General features: G+C 57.0%; 1 protein-coding gene across 2 annotated transcripts in view; it reads left to right on the top strand.

The window, feature by feature from the left end:
* Positions 1 to 981: 981 nt before the first annotated feature.
* Positions 982 to 26,403, top strand: part of SMARCD3 (SWI/SNF related BAF chromatin remodeling complex subunit D3) — a 35,805-nt gene continuing 10,383 nt past the window's right edge. The window contains exons 1-2 of one of the 2 annotated variants that reach the window (XM_084897541.1): positions 982 to 1,072; positions 3,162 to 3,302. In XM_084897541.1, the coding sequence (XP_084753667.1) occupies positions 3,264 to 3,302 (39 nt within the window). In that variant the 5' untranslated portion in view covers positions 982 to 1,072; positions 3,162 to 3,263. Of the gene's footprint in view, positions 1,073 to 3,161; positions 3,303 to 25,560; positions 25,849 to 26,403 lie in introns of those variants that run through there. The other variant, XM_084897540.1, reaches the window with a different exon arrangement.

Here is a 26,403-nt window from a genome sequence, read left to right as displayed (position 1 = left end):
TCCACAGCCAGCATCCCGGGAAGGTAGTGGGACTCACTGCACGCACATCTCCTCCCCAGCAGGAGCGCGGGGTGAGGCATCGAGTGCCATGGGGCTGGGAGGAACGGAACACCTTCCGGGGCTGAGCTGAGGGCATTTCTGAGGGTTAATGTGCGTCTTTTTGAAGGGCTGTAGCAGCGTTACCGGTGCTCACAGCGGCCAGAGGTGGAAGCAGCCCAGTCCTCCACAGACGGTGAACGGTGAACAGATGAACAGTGTGGTCTGGATGTACACACTGTATCGCACATGCAGGGGGATCTTCCTCAGAGTTACAGGGAAGGAAATCCTGACCCGGGCTACAATGCGGGTGAACCTTGGGGGTGTTATGTTAAGTGAAATAAGCCAGACACAAAAGAACAAATGCTATATGATTCTGTTGACGTGAGTACTCAGAGTGCTCACGGAGTGATCGGAACCCCTGGGCTGGCTGGATGCCCAGAAAGGCCGCCTCTGGGCTGTCAGAGTGCCTGCAGGGACATGAGCGAAGGTGACCAGGGGCCTGGATTAGACCAGGTGGGCGAGCTCCTAAAGTTTGGGGAGAGGGAGGGGGCATCAGAGCCTGACCCTGAACCTGGCGTGGAACCCCCTCCACACACACACCCTCCCCGCCAAAGTGTGTGCGCGCGCGCGCGCGCGTGTGTGTGTGCGTGTGCGTGTGTGTGTGCGCGCGTGTGTGTGCATGCGTGTGTGTGTGTGTGTGTGTGTGTGTGTGTGTGTATGTGTGCGCGCGCGCGTGTTTGCGGCCCTGAAGTGCACACTGTCTCGGGTCACATAGAACGCTCTGACGGCGTGTGCACCCGTGGGCGCCAAGTGCATGTGCAGACCTGAGGCGCCTTTGTGCCCAGGCCAGGACCACACGGTCGGTTAGATGGGCAACGGCGCCTGCTCCGATCCCTAACTCATCATTGCGCTCCTGGCTCTTTGCAGACGCTCCCTGCGCCTCCCCGTCTCGGGCTGCAGCGGCGCAGGCGCCGGCCAAGCCGATCGCTGAGCGGGAGCAGGCGGCCGCGCGCCCGGCGTCCGGGGGGAGCAGGTGAGCGACCCACGCGGCTCGGCCTCCAGGCCCCCGCCCGCCTTCCCTGCCTGGAAGTACCCGCCTTGCCTCTGTTGGCATCACCCCTCCTTCTCCTGCCTGGCATCCCTCCTCCCCCCTGCCTAGTTTCCCCTCTCCTCCCGCTTGCCTGGCATCCCTTCCCCAGGGCTGGCATCCCTCTTCCCCTGCCTGGCATCCACCTCTTTATCCCTTGCCTGGCACCTTCCCCTTACCTGGCATCCCCCTTCTCCCTGCCTGGATGCTCCCTCCCTTTCCTGAGGTCTCCCCCACTCCTGACTCTTCCTTCCTGCTCGCTGCCTGGCACCCCAGCCCAGCCTGGAACCTCTTCCTCCTGTCCTCTGTCTGGCCCCTCTTCCATGATGTCAAATTCCCACCGCCACCCCTCTTTCCCTACATGATACCTTTCCATGCCCCCCCCCGCCCCCGCATTTCCCCTCCCCCTGGTCCATACTCCCCTCCCTCCAGTCTGGCACCTTCCCTCCTCCACCTCCTCCTTCCTGTCACCTCCCCTCTGCCTAGCACTTTCCCATTCAACTCTTGTCTGGCATCTTTGCTCTCTGCCCTACACCTCTGCCTGGCACCTCCCCCCCTCCCCCTGCCTGGCACCTTCCCACTTCCCATCCTGTCAGCACCTCCCTCCTCCCCCTGCCTGGCATCTTCTCTCCTCCCATCCTGCCTGGCACCTCCCTCCTGCCCCCTGCCTGGCACCTCCCTCCTGCCCCCTGCCTGGCACCTCCCCTGCCTGGCACCTCCCCTCCTCCCCCCTGCCTGGCATCTTCCCTCCTCACATCCTACCTGGCATCTTCCCTCCTCCCCCTTGCCTGGTATCTTCCTCCTCACATCCTGCCTGGCATCTTCCCTCCTCCCCCCTGCCTGGCATCTTCCCTCCTCCCCCCTGCCTGGCATCTTCCCTCCTCCCCCCTGCCTGGCACCTCCCCTGCCTGGCACCTCCCCTGCCTGGCACCTCCCCTGCCTGGCACCTCCCTCCTCCCCCTGCCTGGCACCTCCCTCCTCCCCCTGCCTGGCACCTCCCTCCTCCCCCTGCCTGGCACCTCCCCTCCTCCCCCTGCCTGGCACCTCCCCTCCTCCCCCCTGCCTGGCATCTTCCCTCCTCACATCCTACCTGGCATCTTCCCTCTTCCCCCTGCCTGGTATCTTCCTCCTCACATCCTGCCTGGCACCTCCCCTGCCTGGCACCTCCCCTCCTCCCCCTGCCTGGCACCTCCCTCCTCCCCCTGCCTGGCACCTCCCTCCTCCCCCTGCCTGGCACCTCCCTCCTCCCCCTGCCTGGCACCTCCCCTCCTCCCCCTGCCTGGCACCTCCCGGTCTCTTAGCACCCTCCTGCCTGTGACTCTCTCCCATTCAGGTGTTTCTCTCCCACCTTCCTGCAGGGCACCTCCCCCGATCCTGGGCTGGTAATCTCTCCCCTGTTCGCATCTCCCTTTCCGTGGCCTTGCCTTCCTCCTCACCCTGCCCAGAGTCACCCCCTGGCTACCACCCCTGCACATGACCCTGAGCCACTCTCAAGCCCTCCACTCCCCGCCCCTATCTACGGCACCACCCTCTCCTCAATCCCACATCCACCGTCTGCCGGGGACCTGCGCACTGGCCTCCCCGAAGCCCAGGCCCACAGGGCGAACGGAGGGGACGGCTGACACTACCACCTGCTGCACCTGCAGTCCCCCAGGAGGGCCGAGGGGTGACCCGAAGCCACCAGTCCCATCCTCCCCCGGTCAGACCCTTCATTCACCTCAATGCCCAGTCCCCACACACACATCGCCAGGTCCCCAGAGCTTCGGCCCCGAAGGAACCTGGGCCTGCCTGGGTTCGGCTCTGTCTCGGCTCTGTCCTCGGAGGCCCGTGTGTGACGGCTTCCTGCCCGCACACTGCCCCCTCCCCTGCTCTTCTTCCTGCCCGCACACTGCCTGGGCCCTCACCACCACCTCCGTCCGGTCACTTCCTGTCGGGGGCTGGTCCATGTGGCCCCTCAACTGTCTTCCCAGCCTCCTGGGGCCCTGGAACCTGCCTGGGGCTGGGGCTGCGGCCTCCCACTGCCCTCTCCTTTCAGGTCCTCCTCAGCATGGCGCTTGGAGCTGCAGGCGAGGTGGGCTCTGGGCCCGGACCCCGAGGGGGCACTGGATGAGTGCCCTGCTGCAGGACCCTGCCACCCATGACTCCAGGCCTTCAGCACCCACCCACCGTGGTACAGGTAGGTGCTAGGAGCAGGAGCCCCGGGGCCCAACTGAGAGGCGTCTGGCCCCTCCTGGCACCTCCGTCCCAGCCAGACCATGGCGGTGCCTCTTCTCAGCCCTTGCTCAGCTGGAGCCTCGGCCCAGGCCCCGCGGGCACACCCTCCGCCTTCCCCACTCCTGTCCCTGGTCCTGCCGCAGAGCCAGCAGAGCCGGGGCAGGCAAGCCTGAAGCCGTGCTTTGGTTCAGGTAAAGATGTCTGTGTCCATGGCGTGTACCACTTCCTTCCCACCAACAGACACCCCGACACTCATCTCCTCTCTCCCCCACGTGTGAACACCCCCTGTGCACACACGCGCTCCCCCTGCTGGGAGGAACCTGCTGGCCCTGGCACCGTGGCCTCCAGGAACCTGCCCCAGACCTGCTGGGGAGGTTCTCAGCAGGAGGAGGCAGCAGCCTGCCCACGGCCTTGGGGGCCAGCCCTGTGGGGCCACCAGGCAGGCCTGCGGCTCAGAGGTGCTCCGTGCCCCCGGGGGAGCTGGACCCCTGGCCTCCTCCTGGCAGAGGGAGAGGAGGATGGCCTGGCTAGCCCACACCAGTCCCCCTGGTCCCGAAGGACACCCTGAGGCTCCGCATGGAAAGCCCGCCCCCCAGAGCCTGTTCATCCGTGGGGAGGGGCAGGCGCCGGTCTGAAGCCCGCGGCTGGTCTGTGCTCCGCCTACGGCCCTCGCTGGTGGGGTCACCTGGCACGGCCTGGGAGACCCAGTCCCCGCAGGAGGGGCTGACAGGCCAGCCCGCAGGAAGTGCCCGGGCTCTGAGAGGGGCACGTGAAGCCCTGGATGGGCAACGCGAGGTGGCAGTCAGGGGGGCTGGGTGAGGCGCCTTTCTCAGCTTCTTCCTCAGAAGCTGCTAAGGAGCTCCGCCTGCGGGTGTGGCTGTTCACACCCTGTGGCCCACGGTGAGCCCTGGCTGCTGGCAGCCAGAGGATGGAGCAGGGGGGCCGTGAGCTCCACGCCTGCTGCTGCCTCCCTGGGATAAATGCAGTGAGGGGCAGGGCAGTCAAGGCCCCAAACAGAGGTCCCACCCTCTGCCCCAGCCTGAGCACTGTCTGAGGTGAAGTGGGGACCGATCCCTCAGCTTGTGGGGCCGTTTTTAATGCGGAATTCTAGAGGAAAGCTACGAGCAAGTGTCCCACACACGTTCTTCCTGGGTGCTCTTAAGTTCTAGGGTATCTGAGGCCAGGTCCCATGGGTCAGGTCCCATGCGTGGGAGGCAGCTGAGGCCCCTGGGAGATACGCCAGAGTCGGGTCCCCACATGGTAAGGCCTCGTACATTTCCACCGATTGGGGGTGCACTGAGCTAAGCCCTGAGGGGCTCCCAGCAGCAGTGGGCAGGCTCCTCAGGCTGTGAGGACGGACAGTCGGGAAGGGGAGGCTCGAGAACACTGGGAGGCTGGGAGGCCCTGGGACGGTGAATACACCCTGGTGACACCCGGCCCCAGTCACAAGGAGAATGTAAGGCTTATCTAGAAGTCAGGAGCCCCAACCTCCCCACGTGCGGACGGCGGTGAGGAGTCAGGTGCTAGAGGAAGTTCCTGGCAGTTTGTTTTAGAGTCACCATCACCTAGATTGGCCTTCATTCAGTGTGCACAGTGGTGGGTGTGGAGCAGGCCTGGACGCCTGGCAATGGGGCACGTGCTGTCACTCGGATGCTGACAAGCTCTGAGCTGGCTGGTGTCTGGACCAGCCTCGCAGAGCTGGGGCTGTCACCCGCCCCCGCCCACCCAGCGCTTCATGGTGTGATGGCAAGTGAGAGCTCCTCTCAGTGAGCTGTTAACTGGCAAAGCTAATGGGCCGGAGGTGTCGCTGGGAGCTGAATGGCCCTCGGGTTTGGCTGGATTCTGAACTCTCTTCAATTGCTGCACCAGGGGGTCAGCTGCTTCTGGTGGGCACTCAGCTAAGGGACACTTTGTGGGGCCGTGTCCCCCAGAGTGAGGTATGTGCAGACCCGATGGGAGAGTAGTTACTCTCAGGCTGGCCCGTGGTTTGCTTCCCAAGCTGTGAACCTGAGTTCTTTGTGACCCAAACCTGCAGGAAATTTGAACTGGTCTTTATCCCAGTGCCTTGGCTGGAATTTACGAACCTGGATCACTCCATGTCAACCATCTCTCCAGACTGCAGAGCATTCTGGGCCTGACGGGAGGGAGAGAACGAGGACGGGAGGATGCCCCATCTCATTCCAGGAGGAGGTGGGGGTAGTTAGTACAGGAAATGTACGGCCAAGAAAGCGTTAGCGCACAGCACATGAACCGAGAGGCCCCGGGGCCCTCCCACGTGACAGATATGTATTTATTGCCATTTTAATGTTCATATTTTTCTTCTTCTTCCTCCTCTTCTTCAACATTTCATGTAATACTGATTTGGTGGTGATGAACTTTAGCATTTTCTTGTCTGTGAAGCTCTTTATCTGACCTTCAATTCTAAATGAGAGCTTTGCTGGCTAGAATAATCTTGGTTGTAGTTCCTTGCTATTCATCACTTTAAATATTTATCGCCACTCCTCTGACCTGCAAAGTTTCTGTTGAAAAATCAGCTGACAGTCGTATAGGTGCTCCCTTATAGGTAACCAACTGCTTTTCTCTTGCTGCTTTTAAGATTCTCTCTTGGTCTTTTACCCTTGGCATTTTAATTATGATGTGTCTTGGTGGAGCTTCTTTGGGTTCCTCTTGTTTGGGACTCTCTGCACTTCATGGACTTGTAACTCTATTTCTTTCAGCAGATAGGGGAAGTTTTCTGTCATTATATCTTCAAATAACTCTTTCTCTTCTCCTTCTGGCACCCCCATGATGCAAACGTTGGTAGTCTTCAAGTTGTCCCAGAGGCTCCTTACACTATCTTTATGTATTTTTAAATTTTTTTCCTTCTTTTTGCACTTCTGATTGGGTGGTTTTTCCTTCCTCACATTCTAAATTGTTGATTTGATTCTCGGAATCCTCTACTTGACTGTTTAACTCCTGTAAATTATTCTTTATTTGAGTAGTATATGCTTAATTTCTGACTGGTGCCTTTCATGTTTTTTGAAATTCTTACTAAGATCCTTAAAAGTCTCACTAAGTCCCTTGAAGCTCTCATTAAGATTCTTGATTAACCTTATAACCATGGTTTTGAACTCTGTATCCAGCAGTTTGCTTGCTTTCATTCGTGACATATTTCTTTATCTCTACATTTTTCTTTATCTCTACATTTGTGTTTGTTTCTATGTATTAGGTAGATCTGCTATGTCTTCTGGAACTAGTACAGTGCCCTTGTGTAATAGGTATCCTTTAAGGCCCAGTGGCTCAACCTCTCAGGTCACCTGAACTGGGCACTGTATGGGCTGTGCCCTGTGTGGGCTGTGTCATAGTCCTGTAGTTGAACCTTGATTGCTGTTGGCCCTGGGAGGGACTGACCTTTAGGCCAAATTGGCTGTGAGAACCAGCTGCAACTACAGTGGAAGAGCAGCTGTGCAGGAGATACCACTGGTGCTCACTGAATCTGCCTCTTGGGTGTGTTGCTTGTGGATGTGTAGAGTTGCAACCTGGTATGGTCTGAAGCTATCCACCAGGTACACTGGGTCTGAGGCCTTCTAGGAGGTGCAAAGTCAGACACTGCCTGGGGCTGCCTGGAAGGAGCTACAGAGAGGTCTGTAGGTGGCTGCTACTTTTATTGGGCTTATGAAGTGTCCAGGCGAGGCCAAGATGTGAAGCAAGGCAGGCTAGAGCTAGTCCTGGGTATTGGGCCTTTTATTGATAGGTTTGGGGCACCCTGACACCAGCTGCTGCTTGTTTGAGAGCTTTTAGCAAAGTCTGAAACCTTAGCCAGGACAGGCCCTTCATATGGAAAAGCTACAGCAAACAGCTTGGGGGGTTGGGGGGAGGTTGCAAATTGGATGGGGCGGGGTCTCAGGAAATCACCAGTGGGGAGCAAACAGTGTGAGCCAGGCTGATGGAAACTCAGATATGGCTGCCAGTCAGCTCTGAGACCAGGGATAGGAGTGGGGGCAGCGGAGAGGAGTAGAGGGGGAGAGGAGGTCCCAGCACTGGAACAATGACACCTGCAAGCATTCCCTGTCTGGGAGAAATCCACCCCTGAGTTCCTGCCACCATGCCAAACAATCCTCTCTGTATGTCCCAGTGTCCTCCAAAGCCACCCAGCACTGGAGCTCAGAGGGATTAAGTCCAAGTAAATTCATGCTCTGGCCTTTTAAAAGGAGGTCTCTGGGTCTCCTTGTCACTCAGCCACAATCCGTACTGGTTTTTACAGCCTGAAGTTATGGGGACTTCTCTTACCAGCTCTGGAACCTTGTACTGGGGGCCTGATACAGGGCTGGGACCCTTACTCCTCACAGGGGTGCCCCTGCAGCCAAGATATTTCTTGCAATTTAAAAAAAAAAAGGCACATGTGTGTATGAACAGCCTGTTCTGCCTCCATCCCTCCTATCAGTCTCAATGTGCTGTCTTTTTTACTTCCCTAATTGTAGCACTTCCATTCAGCCAGCTTTCAGGCAGTTCTGAATAATGGTTGTTTTGTAGTTTCATTGTGATTTTGATGTGACTGTGGGAGGCAGTGAGTATCGGTGTTTACTTATGTCAGCATCTTGGTTCCTCTACCCAATCACCTCATTCTTTTATTTGATTTTATTTCCTAGACACATCTCAAGTCCATCTGCATATTTCCCAGGTCACCATCCTAGTCCATCTGCTGCTATCTTTTGCCCAGACCACCGAGGTAGCCACCTAACTACCTCAGTCTGACCCCCTACCCCAAACCCCAACCCACTAGGGCTTTCACAATAGACTTCCTGAAACACAACCTGGCCTGTCTTCCATGTCCTCATGGCCTTCAAATGACTGCCCTCGATCACGGCCTTCCCACATGTTATTCCCTTTGCCAGCAATACTCCTTCAGCTCCCTTCTCCTGCCTGAGCATGCTCATTCCTCAAGGCCAGACTTAAATGCCACTCCTTCCGGGGACACGTTTTTACTCCCCGGTTAATGTAAAATCAGTCCCACTTTCTTATGTACCAGAAATTTAAATAGTTCATTGTAGAGCTTCTTAAAGGAACAGATGCATGCATCTGTCTCGTTCCGCGTAGCACACAAGAATATTGAACGAGCGAGTGAATAAATGAGGCAGTCAGAGAAGAGAGGAGTAGCCCTGACAGCTGATCCTAAAATGAGTCTGCCATCCCTTTTTCTGTTGGCCAAGCCCGCTCCACACCCTCATGACCCACGCGTGGGCCTTCCTTACCTGCCCACCTTGACCTGCCAACACCTGAGCAGCTCCATCCAGCTGCTCTCGGCCTCCACCCTGCAGTCCCTCCCCAACAGGACCTGTTCCCCATGTTCCAAAGGCTAGTCCTTCCTTGGTTGTTCTGTGGTGACCTTGGTCTTGCCCTTTGGAGAGTATTTCTGCTTCCATGACATTTGCCGCCCCCAGATACCGGGAGACAGTTGTCACACACTCTGTATCTGCTCTCGGGAACATCCAGTTCTGGCTTTTTCAAGTGTTCCTACCTGGGGGCATGTGCAGGCTGTTCATGACCTTGGTGCCCTCTGGGGAGAGACAGCCAGAGGGGGCGAGGCTGCCTGGTGTGCCAGGCTTTGTATTGATTCAAACCTGTATTTCATCTGTGAGGTGGGACTTAACACCCCTTCCATAAGCACTGCACCCAAGGCCTCGTGTGTGGTGAATGTCAGGAACACTTAGAGCCCAGTACATGGGTTAAATGTCCTTCTAGGGCTGTTCCGGCTCCAGGTGTCATCTGTAGACCCCAGAGCACAACTTTCTATCAGTGCCCAGGGTCTCCCCTGGTTCCAGGCCACCCCCACCATTGGCTCATAAGGCCTGGGGTCAGTAAGGAGCCCTTTGGGCTCCCTCCCACCAGCCAACATGTGCCTTCTCCTTGTCCCACGCCTGTGCAGTCATCTTCCCAGCCAGTAGCTCTCCATCGGCCTGATGTAATCTGCATATTTGAGAGGCTCAACTTCTTTCCTCTGATAGAGTTTTCAGTTGGAAGTGAACTGGTGTGGGGGTCCAGGAGAGACCCTGTGGTCCCCCAGCTCTCTGGGGCTGTGGACACATCTGGCTGGGTTTCAGCAGCTGAATCAGCAGCAGGGCCGCAAGTGGGTTGCTTTGAGGCAGGAGGAGGGGGAGGTCCCTTAGGGTGGCAGCCTGAATAGAGAGGGAAGAAGCTGAGACCTGGTTTTGTCACAAATCTGACTTTCCCACCCAGCAGGAAACATCATTTTGCTTTTATTTTTGTGCCTCAGTTTACCCTCTGAGCCCCTATTTTTACCGACTCTTACCTTATCTCACCCTGGCCTTTCCCTTCAGATTAAACTCTGTCTTTGAAACCCTTTCCAAAATGTGCCTGTTCAGTAGATGATAGCTCTACCTGTCAAGACCCCCCTCACGCCACAGCTGCCCACCCAGTGGCCCCCCTCACTTCCTCAGCAGCACCTGAGGCTTAGAGCACCACCTGCAGGAGGGAACAGAGCAAAGCACATGGAGTTAGAATAATAGCAGCCAGTGCTGATGGAGGGCTCGTGGCAAATTCAGGAACTGTTTTTAGAATGTGTCATGGTTTAACATTTATCCTTACTGCAACACTATCAGGCAAATGCCATTATTATCTTGATTGTTTCTAAGGTGAGAAACTGAGGCACAGAGAGGTTAAGTAACCTCTGCATGGCCGGGGCTAGAGTCGCAGGTGGGGTCTCTCTGCCACATCTGGCTCTCAGGTGTGTGTGGCCGGGACCACAGTGAAACAGCCAGGCCCTGCACCTGCAGCAGAGACCAAAGGTCAAAGGCTAATTGTTCTGGTGCTCAAGGCCCAGACCACTGATTTACATTAATTGATGAGCCCCCAGGGGCATTAGAGCTTGTGGTCTCTAAAGCAGGGAATCAGGAGGAGGAGCGAATTAGAGAGCTCTTGCCCCTTCAAAAAGGGGCACCCCCATCTAGCCTCCATCTGACTGTTCCGAGGCCTTGGTGGGCTTATATTGCCAGGTTTCCCGTTTAAGAGACTCTGGAAGTATGTTTCTCTATGTGAAATCTGCCAGTTTTTAAGGTAGGACACAGTATGGGCTAAGCGAGAGCTGTCTGCCTTGCCCCATTTGTAACATCCATCTTGAACTTTCCTTACCCCCGTCACCTCTTTTATCCCTCAGGCTCAGGACATTTCTCACCCGAGAACTTGAGGGCCTCAGTTTGAGAAACATTGCATTAAGAGCTGCTGCCACTTTAGGTATCTCTTGTCATCAATGAGCTATAAACAAAACGTGAAGAACTTGGCCAAATGTGAAGACCCCTTCCCAAGTAACGGTCAGGGATCCCATTCTGAGAAGCATTGCTCGTTAACCCTCAATGTGTGCTGCTGATGGGAGAGTGGGGCTGCTGTGGAACCCCCTCTCAACTTGTCCGTGTTTAAACCAGGGCAGTGGCCCCGCCTTCCACACCAGTTCGCTGTCTGGCTCTGTGTCAATCATTAACCTGTGCCCCTCATTTTTAAAAATGGTATAGTAATATCCTGCCTTTCACTTCCTGGGATGTTGAAAGAACCAGATTATATAATGAATATTAAATTGTTTTTATAGGCTTTTAAGCTCCACAAAGGTATATATGGTGATTTGAACATGTATCCAACGTATTTGACAAAGTCTTCCCCAATATTTTGAATTTGGCACATAATGTGGTCTGGATACAGTGGTGTGTGTTTAAATACCCAATAAGTGGCTGGGAAGGGGGAGCTGAGCTCTGATCGTATTGTTTGCCAATTCCCATGGTATAAATACTCCTACTGTGGCTGATTTTATTTTATTTTATTATTTATTTATCCTCACCTGATGGTATTTTTTCACTAATTTTTAGAGAGAGTGGGAGAGGGAAGGAAAGAGAGAAACATCGATTGGCTGTTTCCTTCATGAGCCCCTACCAGGCCCAGGCCAGGCCCAGGCAACCCCCTTGACCGCAGTCAAACCCAACACCCTCTATCTGCAGACTGACACTCTATCCACTGAGCCAAACCGGCTAGGGCACTGTGGCTGATTCTAAACTACCACATGATACTCCACCAATGGGCTGGGTATTCCTATGATGGAGCAAATTTACTGCCAGTTGAAGACTAAGCCCAGAGGAGGTAGGTTGTCTGGAGAGAGGGTTTTGTCCTGGTGCCTGTCCTCTTTCAATGCCTTCAGCAAAGACCTGGCGGAAGGGAGGTTATGCTCACTGGGTTTATGAATGACGCACAGCTGGAAAGGACAGTAAATGTATTGGCTAATGGAACTGAGATTCAAAGGCTCTCACCCAGAATAATGGCCCAAGGCTTACAAGATGAAGATGAACAGGAATAAATATGTGTCTGTTCTTGAGTCCACAAGACAGCATTACAGGAATGGGATGGGGAGACAGGCTTTGGCACAGTTGGAGTAGGGAGAGAATGAGGTTTTCATTGGCAGTGAGTTCAGTACCGTGGGAAGGGTGGTTACCAATGAGTGATCCATTAGCAGCGGCACTTCATTCAGTCCGCTGTGACTTAAAGAGGATTTTCACATGTCCTCTATTACTGTTTTGCTATTGACAGTAGCCCAATGAGACGAAGGTATAGCCGTTTTAAAATTGAAGAGAATGAGACTCAGACAGGTTGACGTGACTTCACACTGCTGTCCTCGTGTCAGTAGACTGTGGGGTGAACGCTCAGACTCAGGTCCTCTGGGCCAGGCTGTGCCCTGGGTGTGCCTGAGGGACACATCGTTCCATGGGCCACACTTAGGATGTGGGAGCAGGATGGCTGGCCCACGGACTGGCCAGCAGGTCACGGACAGACTGCTGTGGGGAGAGTGAAGAGCAGCGTTGGGGTGAGTTAGTAATGAGTGCCTAGGGCCGCCACACAGCACCGCAGACCAGGGCTGAAACAATGGAAATGCGTTCTCTAGAGGCTGGACACCTGGGATCAAGGTGTCAGCAGGGTTGTCTGTTCCGGGGTTCTGTGAGGAAGGACCTGTGGGGAAGGCCTGTCTGCGGGGCCTGTAGATGGCCATCTTCTCCCATGTCTCCTCGCATCACCTCCCCTCTGTGTGTGTCAGCCTCTGTGTCCAAATGTTCCCTCTTTCTTAACAATGCCGGTCACATTGGATTAGAGTCAACCTAATGGCCATCTGAACTTGATGTCCTCTGTAAATGCCACGTCTCCAAATAAGATCACGTCCCTAGGTGCGGTGGGATCCCCAACAAATGGCTTTGTGGGGAGCATAATCCAGCCCATAAGGGACTGTGATCGCGGCCTTCAGCCTCGGGAGTCCTGTCTTCTGCAGGAGTGAGATGAGCGCTAAGTGACCAGCCCCTCTAGGAGGTTTGACCCTGGGGTACACCCGCCACGGGAAGAACCAAGGCCCCCGGGGACAGTTGGACTCCCTGCCACTGTGGATCCCTGGCCCCGGTGGCTGGAACACAGACTCCCACCTGGCTCCAGCTCTCCCCTCGTGGGACTGTGCGGAGCCCGAGGGGGCCTCCTTTCTGTGCCGCTGACACAGTCCATGTGCCGCTGGTACACTGGCAGCCAGCCCATGGCAACCCCACAGCCAGCGCCCCAGAACGCTCGGCAGGGCTGCAGCTGCTGGCTTCTCCTCCACTGACACGAGGCCCGCTGCACCGCCAGCCACAGCCCCCGAGGAGGTAGCTGTTAGGGGTAATTCCCTCTCTCCTCCGCAAGGACTGCCATCCTCCTCACCCCGTGCTGGTCCAGGCTCCCCTAAGAGACCTCCTTCACCTGCTTCAGCCTGAGAGACCTCCTTCACCAGCTCTGCCCAGGGCTCTGGAATGGGACGCACTACCTCGTGCTGGAACGGCAGCCTTCCTGGCGGCTGGGTGGGGGCAGCAGACATGAGCTTCTTGCCTCTCCCAGCAGGTCAAGGCCTTCGGTCCCATCAGCCCCTTTCCGGTCCTTAAACTCATGTGTCTCGAGGGCTGAGGCTGGTGTCTAGCATCGAATCAGCAGCACTGCCCACAAAGCAGTCACTGAGGGGTGCTCACTAAGCATGGGGGGTGGGGGGGAGCAGGGAAGAGGTGGGGGGAAGGACAGTGCAGGGGGAGACCCTGCTTTGCCTCTCGGTGCCTTCAGCAGCAGCTCCCAAACCTCAGTTCCCTGGGCCAACAGCAGCCTTAAGAATTATTCCTGGATTTAAACCCAATTGATTTGCTGTGGTGGCTCCTGAAGTGTCTCCCTTGCCCGTCTTTCCTGCAGCGCCTACCATGTTCCTGAGCCACGTATACGGCAAACCACGCAAGGCCCAGCTGCATACTGATGGCCCTTCTCTGTTCAAGGAAGCATCCGGTGGTTTGGGGAGAACCCAGACTCCCCTCCAGGCGCCCATAATTAGCCACTATGAATATCACCTGGCTGACCCCGCACAGCTGCAGAGTTCCGAGGGCTCCCTGATTTCACTGCTCCCCTAGCTGGGGGCTGGTCCGCAGCAGGACCACAGGGACCCAGAGGTCAGCAGAGTAGTGGCAGTGGAGCGGGGGGTGGGGAGAAAGGGAGTGTTTGCGAGGTGCAGCATCAGGAACCCAGCAACAGCAGCAAGCTCTCGTGAAGTGCCTACCCTGTGCCAGGCACCATGCTGAATTCTGCACACAAGTGACCTCACCACTGTGAGGAGGGTGGGGGCTCCCTGTTGTGCAAACGGAGAAAATGAGGCTTAGACAGGTTGGGTAACTTGTACAAGTTTTGGGCATCAGTGGCTGAGCCAGGCATGAACCCACCACTGACTGACTCTGGGGCAGTGGTTCTCAGCCAGTGGTTCCCTGGGGCAGTTTCCCCCTCCAGGGACAAAGGACCATGTCTGGAGATACTTTTTTGTCCCACTAGAGTAGGGGTGTCGAACTCAATCAGAGAAGGGGCCAAAATCTAAAATCCAGCCTAAATTGCGGGCCGAATGGTTTACTGAACAGTCATAAACTGACAATTTCATAAACTGACAGCGGAGTGCAGTGATGACAGCGCGGTGCGGGCCACATTGCAAGGCCTGGCGGGCTGGATTTGGCCCACGGGCCTTGTGTTTGACACATGTGCACTAGAGGGTGAGGTGGTGGTAGAAATTACTGGATAGAGACCAGGGATGGTCTTAACATTGTATGATGCGTGGCACAACTACACACACACACACACACACACACACACACACACACAAGAATTATCCAGCCCAAAATGTCAACAGTGCCACGAGGACTTGAGAAGCCTTGATCTCAGGTGGAAGCTCAGAGCTACCACCCCATGGGCCTGCAGAGACCCCGCTAGAACAGTGAGTTCAAGACCTGGGGAAGGATAGGCCCCCAGAGGACTTCAGATTTCTTGGGGAACTAGGCACCTGTCTGTGGGTTGAGAGAAGATGGGCCTGCTAGGGATAAGGCATTTCACAAAGCCGGGTTCAGCCTTCCCCATGTCCCCTCACAGCGTACCCTGTAAGTCACTGCAGCAGTGGGCAGTGGGCAGGGCAGTCAGGGCCCATTGTCACAGCTCTGGGCTGAGACAGGCGGGGTTGCAATATCTAAGGCAAGAGCCTAGATCTAGGAGCAAGGAAACGGTCAGGGCTACCCAGAGCGGGGAATCCTTATACAGGAGGGTGGGGGTGCCAAGCAGACTCTTTTACAAAGGTTTGTGGAGACCAGGGGTGGTGCACCTAGCTGGTCCAGGCCCCAAGAACACCTGTATCCTCCCCTCATCTGATCCATGGGGAGTCTTCATGGGGTTTCTTGGCTGTCACTGCACTATTGGGACCCAGGTCTAAAGCACGGTCTGCCGACTTCAGGGTCTGCTGTGTGGGGACCTGGGAGACACTGAGCCCTGCTTTACGAACCCTGGTCCCTAGCAGGCCCATCTCCTCTCAGCCCCACATACTTTCCCTGGCTCCCCAAGAAGCCTGGGGTCCTCTTGGTACAGATGGAGCCTCTTGCCTTTGCTCACATCACTTCTCCTACCTTCTGAGGCCAAATTGAGTTCTTCAGACCTGTGGCCACCAAGTGGCCCTAGGAAGGCAGGACAAGGTGGCCCTGGGTCTGCCCAAGACCACCACCTGCCTATGGCTAGGTAACTGGTCCCTGCAGGAAGCACGAACTGGGGTGGCCAGGTGGAGGACAGAGAGGCATTGTTGCTCTGGTGATCGTGTGTGTGTGTGTGTGTGTGTGTGTTTCCCGCCCAAGAGTTACATGCACACGTGTGTCCTTCCGAAAGGCCAGGAGAAGCCACCATACTGCTCATTGCTCCACCCACAGGAGCAAAGGGCGAATTCAAAGTTGAACTAAGATTCATTTTGTTGGCGCAGGGGTCTTCAAACTACGGCCCGCGGGCCACATGCGGCCCGCAGAGGAGTCTGATCCGGCCCGCCAGGTTTTTTGGGCAGTGAGCGCAGCCGAGGTGTTACAGTAGGAATTAGTAGTTCATATAGTCCGGCCCTCCAGCTCTCTGAGGGACCGTGATCTGGCCCCCACTTTAAAAAGTTTGAGGACCCCTGGTCACTAAAGGATAATTCTCACATAGGACTTAAAGGAACCTCCTAAAAATGCATTGAAATTTGTTTAGATTCCTATAATTTGTATTCCTGGTGTTTGAAACAATCTGCTTGAGATCTTTTGGGGTGAATTTTAAAAGATAAATGAGAGTAATTCAGCTTAAATGTACAGGCTTCTGGGAATCTTGATTTTCTTCTCGAAAAGCCAGGTGTTTGGGGAAGGTGGAGGGGTGTGTGTGTGTGTGTGTGTGTGTGTGTGTGTGATTATTCCCAGTGGGCAGGCATTCTACATGGAGATGTCAGAGAGGTAGCTTGGCATGGAGAAAACCCAGGGACCTTGAGGTAGGGAGATGGATTTGCAGGCAAGTCAATGGCTCTGAGAGCCCTTTTCCTTATCTTTAGAACTGGAATCCCATCCCCCACCTGATGGGGTCTCTGTGAGGGTAGGCTGGTTACTGTGCGTGACAGTGCCCTCTGGCCAACAGTAAAGTCCTGTTCAGACCTAAGATGATGCTATTGCCATGACATGATCACGGGTTGTAGCATATGTACAGGTGTCATTTGAAAGCATGCTAGAAATCCCCCATTGACTTTGCCTTGGAGGAATCACTGTCTCTGCCATGTGCCAGATACTTGGAATTTATTCATGAACAAGCCAGAAAGACCCCTGCCTTTTTGGAGCTTCCCTGCAGACAGAGGGAAAGAGGAGTGACACACTAACACACTAAGTAGGTCCATGATATAGAATGGTGGAAGGTGTGCAACACAAAGGGAGATGAGAGAACTATGAGATGTGACTGCGGAGGGAGGAAGGCTGCAGTTCTTAATGGTGTGGACAGATTGTACCCACTGAGAAGAGGACATTTGAACAGGGACTTCAGGGAGATGAGAGAGTTAGCCATGCAGAAGAGCCTCCCGGGCAGAGGGAACAAAGCCCCAGGGCTGCCCCCTGCCTGGAGTTTCTTAAGAACCACCACGAGGCCAGAGGCTGGGTCACAGACAAGTGAAGGACTGACAGGAGGTGAGGGACAGAGGGAGCAGAGAGTAGCGTTGGGACTGGGTTCTGGGACCTGCAGGACCTTGGTCCTTACTCAAAATAAGCTAAGGGGATTTTGGTCCTAGCCAATTTGGGTCAGTAGATAAGAGTGTCGACCTGCAGACTGAAGGGTCCCAGGTTTGATTCCAGTCAAGGGCATATGCCCGGGTTGCGGGCTCGATCCCCAGTGGAGGGTGTGCAGGAGGCAGCTGATCAATGATTCTCTCATCATTGATGTTTCTATCTCTCTCTCCCTCTCCTTTCCTCTCTGAAATCAATATATATATATATATATATATATATATATATATATATATATATATATATATGGTGTCTTGGGAGAGTTTTAAGCAGAGAGGTGATATGATCTGATTCCCCTTTTTATTTTTTTAATTTATTTCTGAGAGGAAGGGAGAGAGAAATAGAAACATCAATGATGAAAAAAAAAGAAAGAAACATCAATGATGAGAGAGAATCATTGATCAGCTGCCTCCTGAACCCCCACCTCCCAACCGGGGATCAAGCCTGTAACCTAGACATGTGACCTGACCTGGAATCAAACCGTGACCTCCTGGTTCACAAGTCGACACTCATCCACTTAGCAACACTGGCCAGGCTGATTTCCCTGTTTAAAGGACCACTCTGGTTGCCAAGTTGAGAATAGACTGTTGGTGCAGGTTAGAAGCAAGCTAGTCACCACTCACAGATTGAACCAGGTGGTAGGAGTTGGATCCAGAGCCAACAAGACTTGCCTCCAGATTGGATGTGGGATGTGAGAGAAATCAGGATTCTAGGGTCACTCCAATGTTGGTGGACAGAGATCAGGAGTTTGTTGTGGGGATATGAAGGTGGCATCTATGAATGATCCAGGTGGAAATGTTGAGCAGACAATTGCATATCCAAATCTAAGAGTTGGGAGAGGGGACTGCTCGGGAGGAAAACATTGGTATTTGTCAACATATAGATGGTCTTTAAAGCTATGACATTGGATGAGGTCACCAAAGAAGACACTGTGGAGAAGTGAAGAGGACCAAGGCCTGGGCCCAAAGTGAAAAGATGAGCTGCACAGCCCCGGAGGTGAGAAGGGGCAGCAAGAGATGCAAGAGGGAAACCCAAGGCTGAAACCAGTTTGGCTCAGTGGATAGAGCATCGGCCTGCGGACTGAAGGGTCCCGGGTTCGATTCCGGTCAAGGGCATGTACCTTGGTTGCGGGCACATCCCCAGTGGGGGGGGTGCAGGAGGCAGTTGATTGATGTTTCTCTCTCATCAATGTTTCTAACTTTCTATTCCTCTCCCTTCCTCTCTGTAAAAAATCAATAATATATATATATATGTGTGTGTGTGTGTGTGTGTGTGTGTGTATGTGTATATATATATATATATATATATATATATATATATATATATATTATATATTTTTTTTTTTAAAGAGGGAAACCCAAGGTAACTGGGAGTGCTCTAGAGCAGAGGTCAACAACCTCTCGGACCTCACAGACCACCGGATGGTGACTGCTCTCTAGAGCCAAGGCTAGAGAGTGTTTCCAAGAGGAGACAGTGGCCAGCTCTATGGAATGAGGAAGATGCTTAAGCTAGATGATGCCTGAGAACTGAGGGTGGCCCCCGGCAGGAGCATTTCCAGTGGATCCGTGAGTAGGATGTCAGAAAGGATTGGGCTTGGGGGAAGATAACTCTTTTGATAAGTTTTATTGCAACTGGGCAGTGACCGGTAGGATGAGCAGATGGGGAAATGATAGGACTTTGCATGCTGGTAAGAGGCATCCAGGAACGAGGGGAAGGCTGACCATGTGATGGTGTGGGAGAGAACTGCTGGAGCAACGTCCTTGAGGGTGTGAGAGGGGACAGGAGCCAGGATACCAGGGACGGCAGCTCTGGACCAGAGCACAGGTGTCTCCTATAGGAACGGGAGAAAGCTGCTGGGAGAGCGGAGGTTGGTGGGAGTCTCTGGAAGTTTCTTTCATTTTTCTCAGTGAAGCAAGAAGCATGCCTGTCCTCTGGGAGTGAATAGGGGAGGAGGATTTTGAAGTCAGAGGAGGGACAAGGAGAAAACTCATGTTGATGTGGGTCCAGGGAAGGAAATGAACGGACCAGGATGGCACTAGGCCATTGAACTCTGTGCTCCTGAAGTGACAGTGAGACAGTTCCAGGCAGGTTATGTTTTACTCCGGCCACAGCCAGCTGCTGGGGGCAGGGGAAGAGTTAGTGAAGCTGGAGATAACTTTTAAGACAGTCAAGAATATAAATGCAAGGGAGGTTTAAATGAATGCTTATTATATATATATATTTCACCATAACTTGGAAGAAGAAGAGAGTCTCTATACAGGTGTCATTGCAATGAGGGATGTTGGTCAGAGAAATGGGCCAGAGGTTCCAGTGGAGTCACGAGTTTTGGGGGTCGAGGCACTGGACAGAGTGGTCAGAGAGTGGAGTGCTTGAGACGAATACCGGGGTGCGGACTGCAGTGCCTGGAATGACGAGGCACAAGCGATGACCTGGGTGTGAGTGGTCAGGAGAGAGGATCGCTGGTGGTGAGGAGGCCAAGGAGTCAAGACCGGAGGGTCTGAAAGCAGCAGGAAGAGGGCAGGGGTTACCTTGGCGGGAGTGACAGTGAGCTGGAGCTGGAGCCCCAGGAAATGGAGGCACCAGGTGGGGGATAAGATGCAGAACCGGGGCCTGGAAGCAGCTGCCATGGGCCAGGAGTGGTGCTGCCCCCTCAAGGTCAGAAGGAAGGGAGTTCTGGGGAAACATTGTCCAGGGGAGCCTAGCTTCTGTCACAGAAAGCAAAAGGGGTGCTCACAGAAGTGGCCAAGTGGGTTGGACATTTAACTTAAGACAGACCACAGAGCGGAGGGCTCCGGTTGGAGGGAGAGGGGAGCAGAGAGAGGGTGCTGGAGCCTTACGGAGCCCGCCTAGGAGGGAGGGAAGTGTGGGTTTTCCGGGGCGCAGTAAGGCAGGCGCACCACAGGTAGAGCACAGACGGGTGGAGAGGCAGAGGCCGGGTTAGGGGCAGAGGGCAGGGCCCCCTGGGCCCCATGGATGCAGAGGAGAAAGTATATCTCAGACCTGAGAGCAGGGCTCACCCTTGGCTCCAGGTGACGCTGAAGATAGCTGGGAGGCCAGGTCCCTGGGCTGCCCCAGGGAGGTTTTATCTACGCATTCCACTGTCTATCGCCATTTGATTTAATTTCCCCAAAAAATGTCTTCAAGGAAATGCAGGTGAATTCCTTTCTCTCTTCAGTTCTCTTCGCTTGGGTAATATCCCAGACCTCAGAATGCAGTGGCTACAGAAACCCCTCTGACCCCCTGGTCAGAGCAGTGGCTGAGGCCTCAGGAGTCTTTCAGGGTGAGGAGCGGGAAGTGCAGCCAGGTCCATGCTTGAGGCCTGGCAACGGGCGGCAACTGTCCTTCCCCGGCATGCCAGCCAAGGCCCTCTGGCTTTCTCGGAGGTCTGGAGTAAGGCAGCATATCTCATTCACAGGGGACATCACACTTGGGGAAGAGGCAGCCTTCCCAGGGCCACGCGTAGCCAGCCATGAGCAGAGCTGGGTGTCCACAGGAGGTCCTGAGGCTGTGCCTGAATGTGGTCCCCAGCCTCCCTGGCAGTGAACGAAGTGAGGACTGGACCAGCATCTGTTGATAGACTTGAGACAGGCCAGGATGTTAAGGACATAAAGAGGGGTAGGTGACTCTGTGGAGCCTCAGGCATTTGGCAGATGGCAGGAGCAGAGCTGGAGGGAAGGCAGTAGAGAGAGGGTCTTGTGAGGATGGGTGGGGCTCCCAGCCCTATGGATCCAGGAAGGCTCCTGGCCTCAGGGAGGCAAAGAGAGACCTGTGCTGCTGCTGCTGCTGCTTGGTGTCTTAACGGCCTGTGAGTCCTGATCCCCCTTGCATTTGCCCTAAATGTAACTGGTCCAGGAGTGAGGATGTTACTATGGGACTGAGGCTGTTTCTATGGGAACGTCCCCGCTGCCTGATGTGGCAGAGCCATGCTGGTCCCACCCAATCGGCTGCAGGCGGCAGCCTGGCTGTTAGAGCACCACTCAGGACCATCCCCATCCTTGCTGGAATGGGGACCAGGCCAGTGTGGCTCCTTTTTGCACCAAGCCACAAGCTGTTGGGCATGTACTATTGCCTAAAGAATGGGAGAGGGGAGTGAGAGAAAACTGGCTGTGAATCCGAAATGTGCCTTCCCTCTGGGCGGCACGTGCTCAGGCCCCAGAGCCTCAGCTTTCCTCCCCTCCCTGACCGGCACTTCCAGCATCCTGGTGTCTGCCCTCACCGTATGTGAGGGGCAGGGAGCGGGGCAGGGAGCCCCCGTAGACTGAGGAAACCTGCGCACTCAAAGAGGGAAAGGACTTCCTCACCTGGCTAACCTTTCCCTGCACCTGCTGACTGTGCAGCCCTCGGGACCACAGGCAAGGCCGTGCCCCTCCACGGGAGCTGACACATCCTGGTGAGGGGTCAGCGGAGGTGTGTGGGGGTCAGGGACCCGGTTCCTTTGTAGATTAGCAGCACCCCTGGCTCGGCATGGTCCTTGCTTCTTGTCTGTCTCCCTCTCTTTCCCATCTGTCTGCCTTGGTTCCTGTGTCTCTTGTGGAATCCTTTTACTCCTGAGGAGCTGAGGGGCAATGGTCCCGCACTATTTTGATGTCCTACTTTTGTTTTCTTTTTGCTTCTTTCTGTCATATTTGTCTCTCTTATATGTGTTTGCAAGCTGACACAGAAAGGCAGTCTCACAGAGAGGCAGACAGCCCCGTAATAGTAGCAGATGGCGTCCTGGGCACAGAAACATTCTTGCATGAAGAGAGGTCCCTGCACCACTGCTCTGGCCTGGGCAGGGAGGAGTGGAGGACAGTGCCACCTGCCCAGGGTCTGCTCTGCCATTGTCCTGTGCGTTGGCTGGAGGAGGCCCCTCACTATAGGTGGGATTAAGGTGCAGACTCCCCTCCACTCATCTCTGGGAGCTGGGCCTGGCCCCTCCATCTAGCTAGGGTTCCCTGGGGCAGGGACTTGGGCCAGGCAGGTAGGCTGGGGCAGAGCTGCCTCTGGCCCCCTGGCTTGCCCTGGGGTTTAGTGAGCAGGGGGCAAAGTGGGGGCTGGGTATATGGCCGGCCCAGGACCCTGAAATCAGGGGCTGTCAGCCTGAGAGCTCCTGGTGGCTTCACTTCATTCCCATTCATTCGTATTCTCTCTCTCTCTCTCTCTCTCTCTCTCTCTCTCTCTCTCTCTCTCTCACACACACACACACACACACACACACACACACACACACCAATCCAAGAGGGCCATTCCATTCTGCCTCGGAAAGCTTTATTGCTGGGGTAGAGAAAAAGGGGGCAACAGAAAGCGATCTCCCCCTTCAGTCTGCGTTCCTTTGTTCCTCCCCGCCTTCCTCCCCTCCCTCCCCAGCCCCCCTCCTCCCGCCTCTCCTCTTCCTCCGTCCTCCCCTCCTCCCCTGTGTGGGGTCCTCGGAATGGGACCTCCACGGAAGCCGGGAGGGTGGGACTCCGCTCGGCGCAGCCCGTGACCACCTTCCCGCAGGGAAGGAGTTAAGCCTCCGCGCCGCTCCCGCCTCCCGCTCCCCCCGCTCCGAGTCCTGCCGCTAGGCCCGGGGCTGACCTTCACGGAGGGAGGCCCAGCGCGCATGCCCGGCCGGGCTCGGCCCGGCTCCCGCCGCTGCCCCGGCCCCGGGAGGACCACACCGGGGCGGACCGCAGCCTGCGGCCGGGCCGGGTCCCCGCGCTGGGCGCAGCCGGGGGCGCCCAGCCGGTCCCGCCGCCGCGGCGCATCTCTCCGCGCGGGGAGCGGCGCTTTGCCATTTGGTGCCGGCGGTGCTTCGCGGCGAGGGAAGGAGCGATGGGGGGACGGCAAGGGGGACTCCGGCTCCGGCCCGGCGACCGCCCTCCGCTGGGCACGCGTCGCTCCCGGCCGGAGCGCGAGCCGGGCCGGTCGGTGCGGGCTGGAGGGGGCTCGGAAGGAGGCCCCTGCCCGCTGGCACCTGGGCTTTCCCCGACCCCTGCCCACCGGCTGCCTGCCCTTTGGTAGCTGAGCGGGGGGGATCCTGGCCTTTGTGACGTGGAAGTCCTGGCCGGGCACCCACACTGGCACCTCCGCTTTCTGTGCCCGCACCGCTAGCGTCGCCCCTGGGGCGATGGCATGCAAACGTGTCTGGGGGAGGGCGGGCGAGCTCCCCGGGAGCCTGGCCTTGGAGTGGGATGTGGAGCTGGCTAGGTGGCCCCCAGTGCAGGTCCTGTGGCTCCTGTCCCCTGGTGTTTGCATTGGTGTGGGCGCCTGGAATACGGGGCGGGGCGGTTACATGCAGCAGACGGATATCTCCCGGGGGTGGCTGCAGGGGAGGCCCTGTCCTTGGCTGGCCCAGAAGGGACTTCTTATGGACTCAGGTGACACCAGCTCCTGGGGCCACGACAGCCCTTGGTCTACCCCCTCTGACAACTCCACCAGTGAGACCAAGCCCCTCACAAATGCTGAGCCCTCCGACCCTCACACTGCCCAGCTGCTTACGAGGCACCCATCCACCTCCTCTGCTGTTTTCTTTTTCCAAAATGCCTCTCTGGGAATGGAGAACTCTGCTTTACACAGAGCCAAGAGGAGTCTGCCCCTGCCCAGATCCCCAGACCCCCAGGCCCGTGGTTTCACATGTCCGTGCTAGAAGCACCCCCAGAGGGTGGGGGTGCCCAGCCCAGGGTGACTCACGCCTTCAGGTAAGTGGCCAAGCATGAGTCCTGTCCACTGGCCACTGAGCCGTGGGTGGCTGAAGAGTCAGCAGGTGTTTGGTCATGCGGAGTCCCTGTGCCCAGGCCGGGCGGAGGAGCGAGCGGGACTTAAAGCCAGGCCCTGCCTAACACACACGAAGCACGTCAGCCCTTGGTCAGCTCAGTGCCAGTTCATGCCACAGGGTAGGTGGCAATGACATTCAAAGAGAAAGATCCGTGTGCACGAGCGGACAAGGGCAGGCTTCTTGGGGGAGGTGGCACCTGAGCTGGGCTTAAAGGATGAATGTGATCAGAACAAGCAGAGGGCGGTGGAGGGCCTTCCAGGCAAAGGACATCTGGAGCAGAAGCTGGGAAATGGGAGTGAGCCGGGCGGGGTGTGTTAGTGAACGGGATGGAGATCGGCTCCCCAGATTGCCCGCATCCACCACTTCTCCCCACCCACCCCCAGGGCCCAGTCTCCGTGGGCCTGGGTCTGGGTGGAACCCAGGTAGAGATCTGGTAGAAAGGGGATCTGGTCCCAGCTAAGCCAGGGTGGAGGAGGGGCATCGTGGACCACCCCTCTTCTCTGCGTTTCAGGGGACTGACAGTGGATGCCCCAATGGCCCAGAGCCTCTAGGCCCAAGGGAAACCAGGGTGCAGGCGGAAGAGACTCCCCATGCCGAATACTGCCACAGTTCTCTGTCCTGACCTCTGAAGGCATTCTGAAGGGTTGGGGCCCAGCCCCCTCAGCCAAACCCCAGTGCAATGCTGGATCTGGAGGCCTAACTTCAAATATGTTTTCCAACAAATTGCCCCCTCTCCTCACCTGGACTCTGACAGTGCAGCCCCAAGAGGGCCATAAGCTTGACCCATTGTGGTCCCCATAACCCCGGGGTTCTTTCTGGAGGAGAGAGGGGTGTGGTGTGGGGGGACATGGGCGGGGCCAGGGTTCCTAGCCTGTAGATCTCCTGACTTGCCCCTCCTATTTCCTGTCCCTCCTTCACCCAGAGGACCGCCTGCTCCCACCGCCGCAGCCTCCTGGAGCGTCCTCGTGACTCCTCCAGCACCCCTGCTCTCTTCGGGGTCTTGAGGCTGGCGCCACCAAACCCAGGAGCCCCGGCTGCTCCGAGTTGCCCACCCCACACCCATCCCAAAGCCATCAGGCCCTGCTGGCCTCATGCTCTCTACCCACCCACCTTCAAGCACCCCGCCCCCCAGCTCCTGCCTTCCCCACATCTTTCTCTTCCTGTTCCCATGAGCCCGACCCACCTCGCTCTTTCCAAAAGACACCCCCTCCCGCCCTCACTTCCACACACAGACACAGACAGACAAAGCTTCTCAGACCCAGAAATAGACTCATACCGAGCCGGGGACACAGCCAGGTCCTGCCACACACGCACCCGCCCCGCACGCGCCCGCGGCCCGGGGTGGAAGAGGCACACAGAGGCGTTTGTCCGAGCGCGCCCACAGACACCCACCCGCCGCCGCCCCACAAACACCCACCCGCCGCCCCCACGGCGCGGGGCGGACAAGGGCGCCCACACTGCGGCCGGAGGGCGCCGCCGTTCGGCACACCCACCGCGGGAGCCAGGCCTCGGCCCGGCCCGGGCGCGGCTCCCCCCGTCCCTCCGGCGAATGTTTCCCTACTTGGCCTGCCAGGTCTCTGGGGAAAGGGCCTCAGAAATGCAGCCGGAGCCACTTGGGGGAAAGTTGGAACTGGCTGTTCCCGGCCTGCCCGGCCGGCGCACTCCCAACCCGAGAAACTATTTGCGGCGACAGCGGCGGCGGCGAGCCCCCCGCGCCCCCGCCCCGCGCCCCCCGCCGCCCCGGCGGCCGCCTGCCCCCCGCGCCCCCCGCGCCCGGCCGGGCTCCCCGCGGCCGGCGCTTATCGCGCTGTGGGCCGGCGGGGCGGGCGGCGCCCGGCCGGAGCGCGGAGCCCCCGGCCGCGGACTATTTCGGGCTTATCGGCGCAGGAATGCGGCGGCCGCGGCGGCGGCGGCGAGGGCCGTGGGCCGTCAGGGCAGCCCTGAAGGGGCCCCCTCCCCACTCCGCTCGAGTAGAAGTGTGAGAGCGCCCAGCAGGACTCAGAGGGGAGAGTTGGAGGGAAAAAAAGGCAGAAAAGGGAAAGAAAGAGAAAGAGAGGGAGAGAGTGAGAGGAGCCGCCGAGCCCATCCCGATGGCCGCGGACGAAGTTGCCGGAGGGGCGCGCAAAGCCACGAAAAGCAAACTTTTTGAGTTTCTGGTCCATGGGGTGGTGAGTGGGGCAAAGTTGCCGGGGGAGGGCGAGCCACCTGGCTCGGGCTGAATGGAGGGCCGCCGGGAGGGGCCGGGAGTGGGCTCCCGCTCTGCCCCCGGCCCCGGCGGGCGCCCAGCCCTCGGCCGGGCCCCGGGACGGAGCCGGCGCCCGGGCACCGCACACGTCGCCGGGCGCCGCCGGGGATGGGCTCCCGGGCGGCCGGGGAGGCGTTTGCCTGGGCGCTTATCAGGGCTGGGGTTGGGACGCGGAGACTGTCCCCCCATCGCCAAGGGGGGCTCCCCTCTGTACCAGACACATTTTCCTCCGTTCTTCCCCCTGCGGGCCCAGGTGCTACCCCTGCCCCGGGGGTGGGGGTGGGGGTGGGGACATGGCGTGTGCTGGACTGTGCTCATCTGTTGGGAGAGTGTCTCTGATGGTATCTTAGGAGCCAGGAGCAGGTGACCCCTGGAGGCACGGGGAGCAGGAAGCTCTGGCTGAACAGCCTGTGCATCTCAGGAGGAGGACTCTGGGGCTTGGCTGGTGGCCTCTGCCATCAGAGCCCGACAGAGGCCA

This window comes from Pipistrellus hanaki, assembly GCF_964339955.1.
Source record: "Pipistrellus hanaki genome assembly, chromosome: 10".
NCBI classification, from domain to species: Eukaryota; Metazoa; Chordata; class Mammalia; order Chiroptera; family Vespertilionidae; genus Pipistrellus; species Pipistrellus hanaki.
Note: the sequence above shows the minus strand (reverse complement) of the source record. Positions and strands in the feature narration are given on the sequence as shown.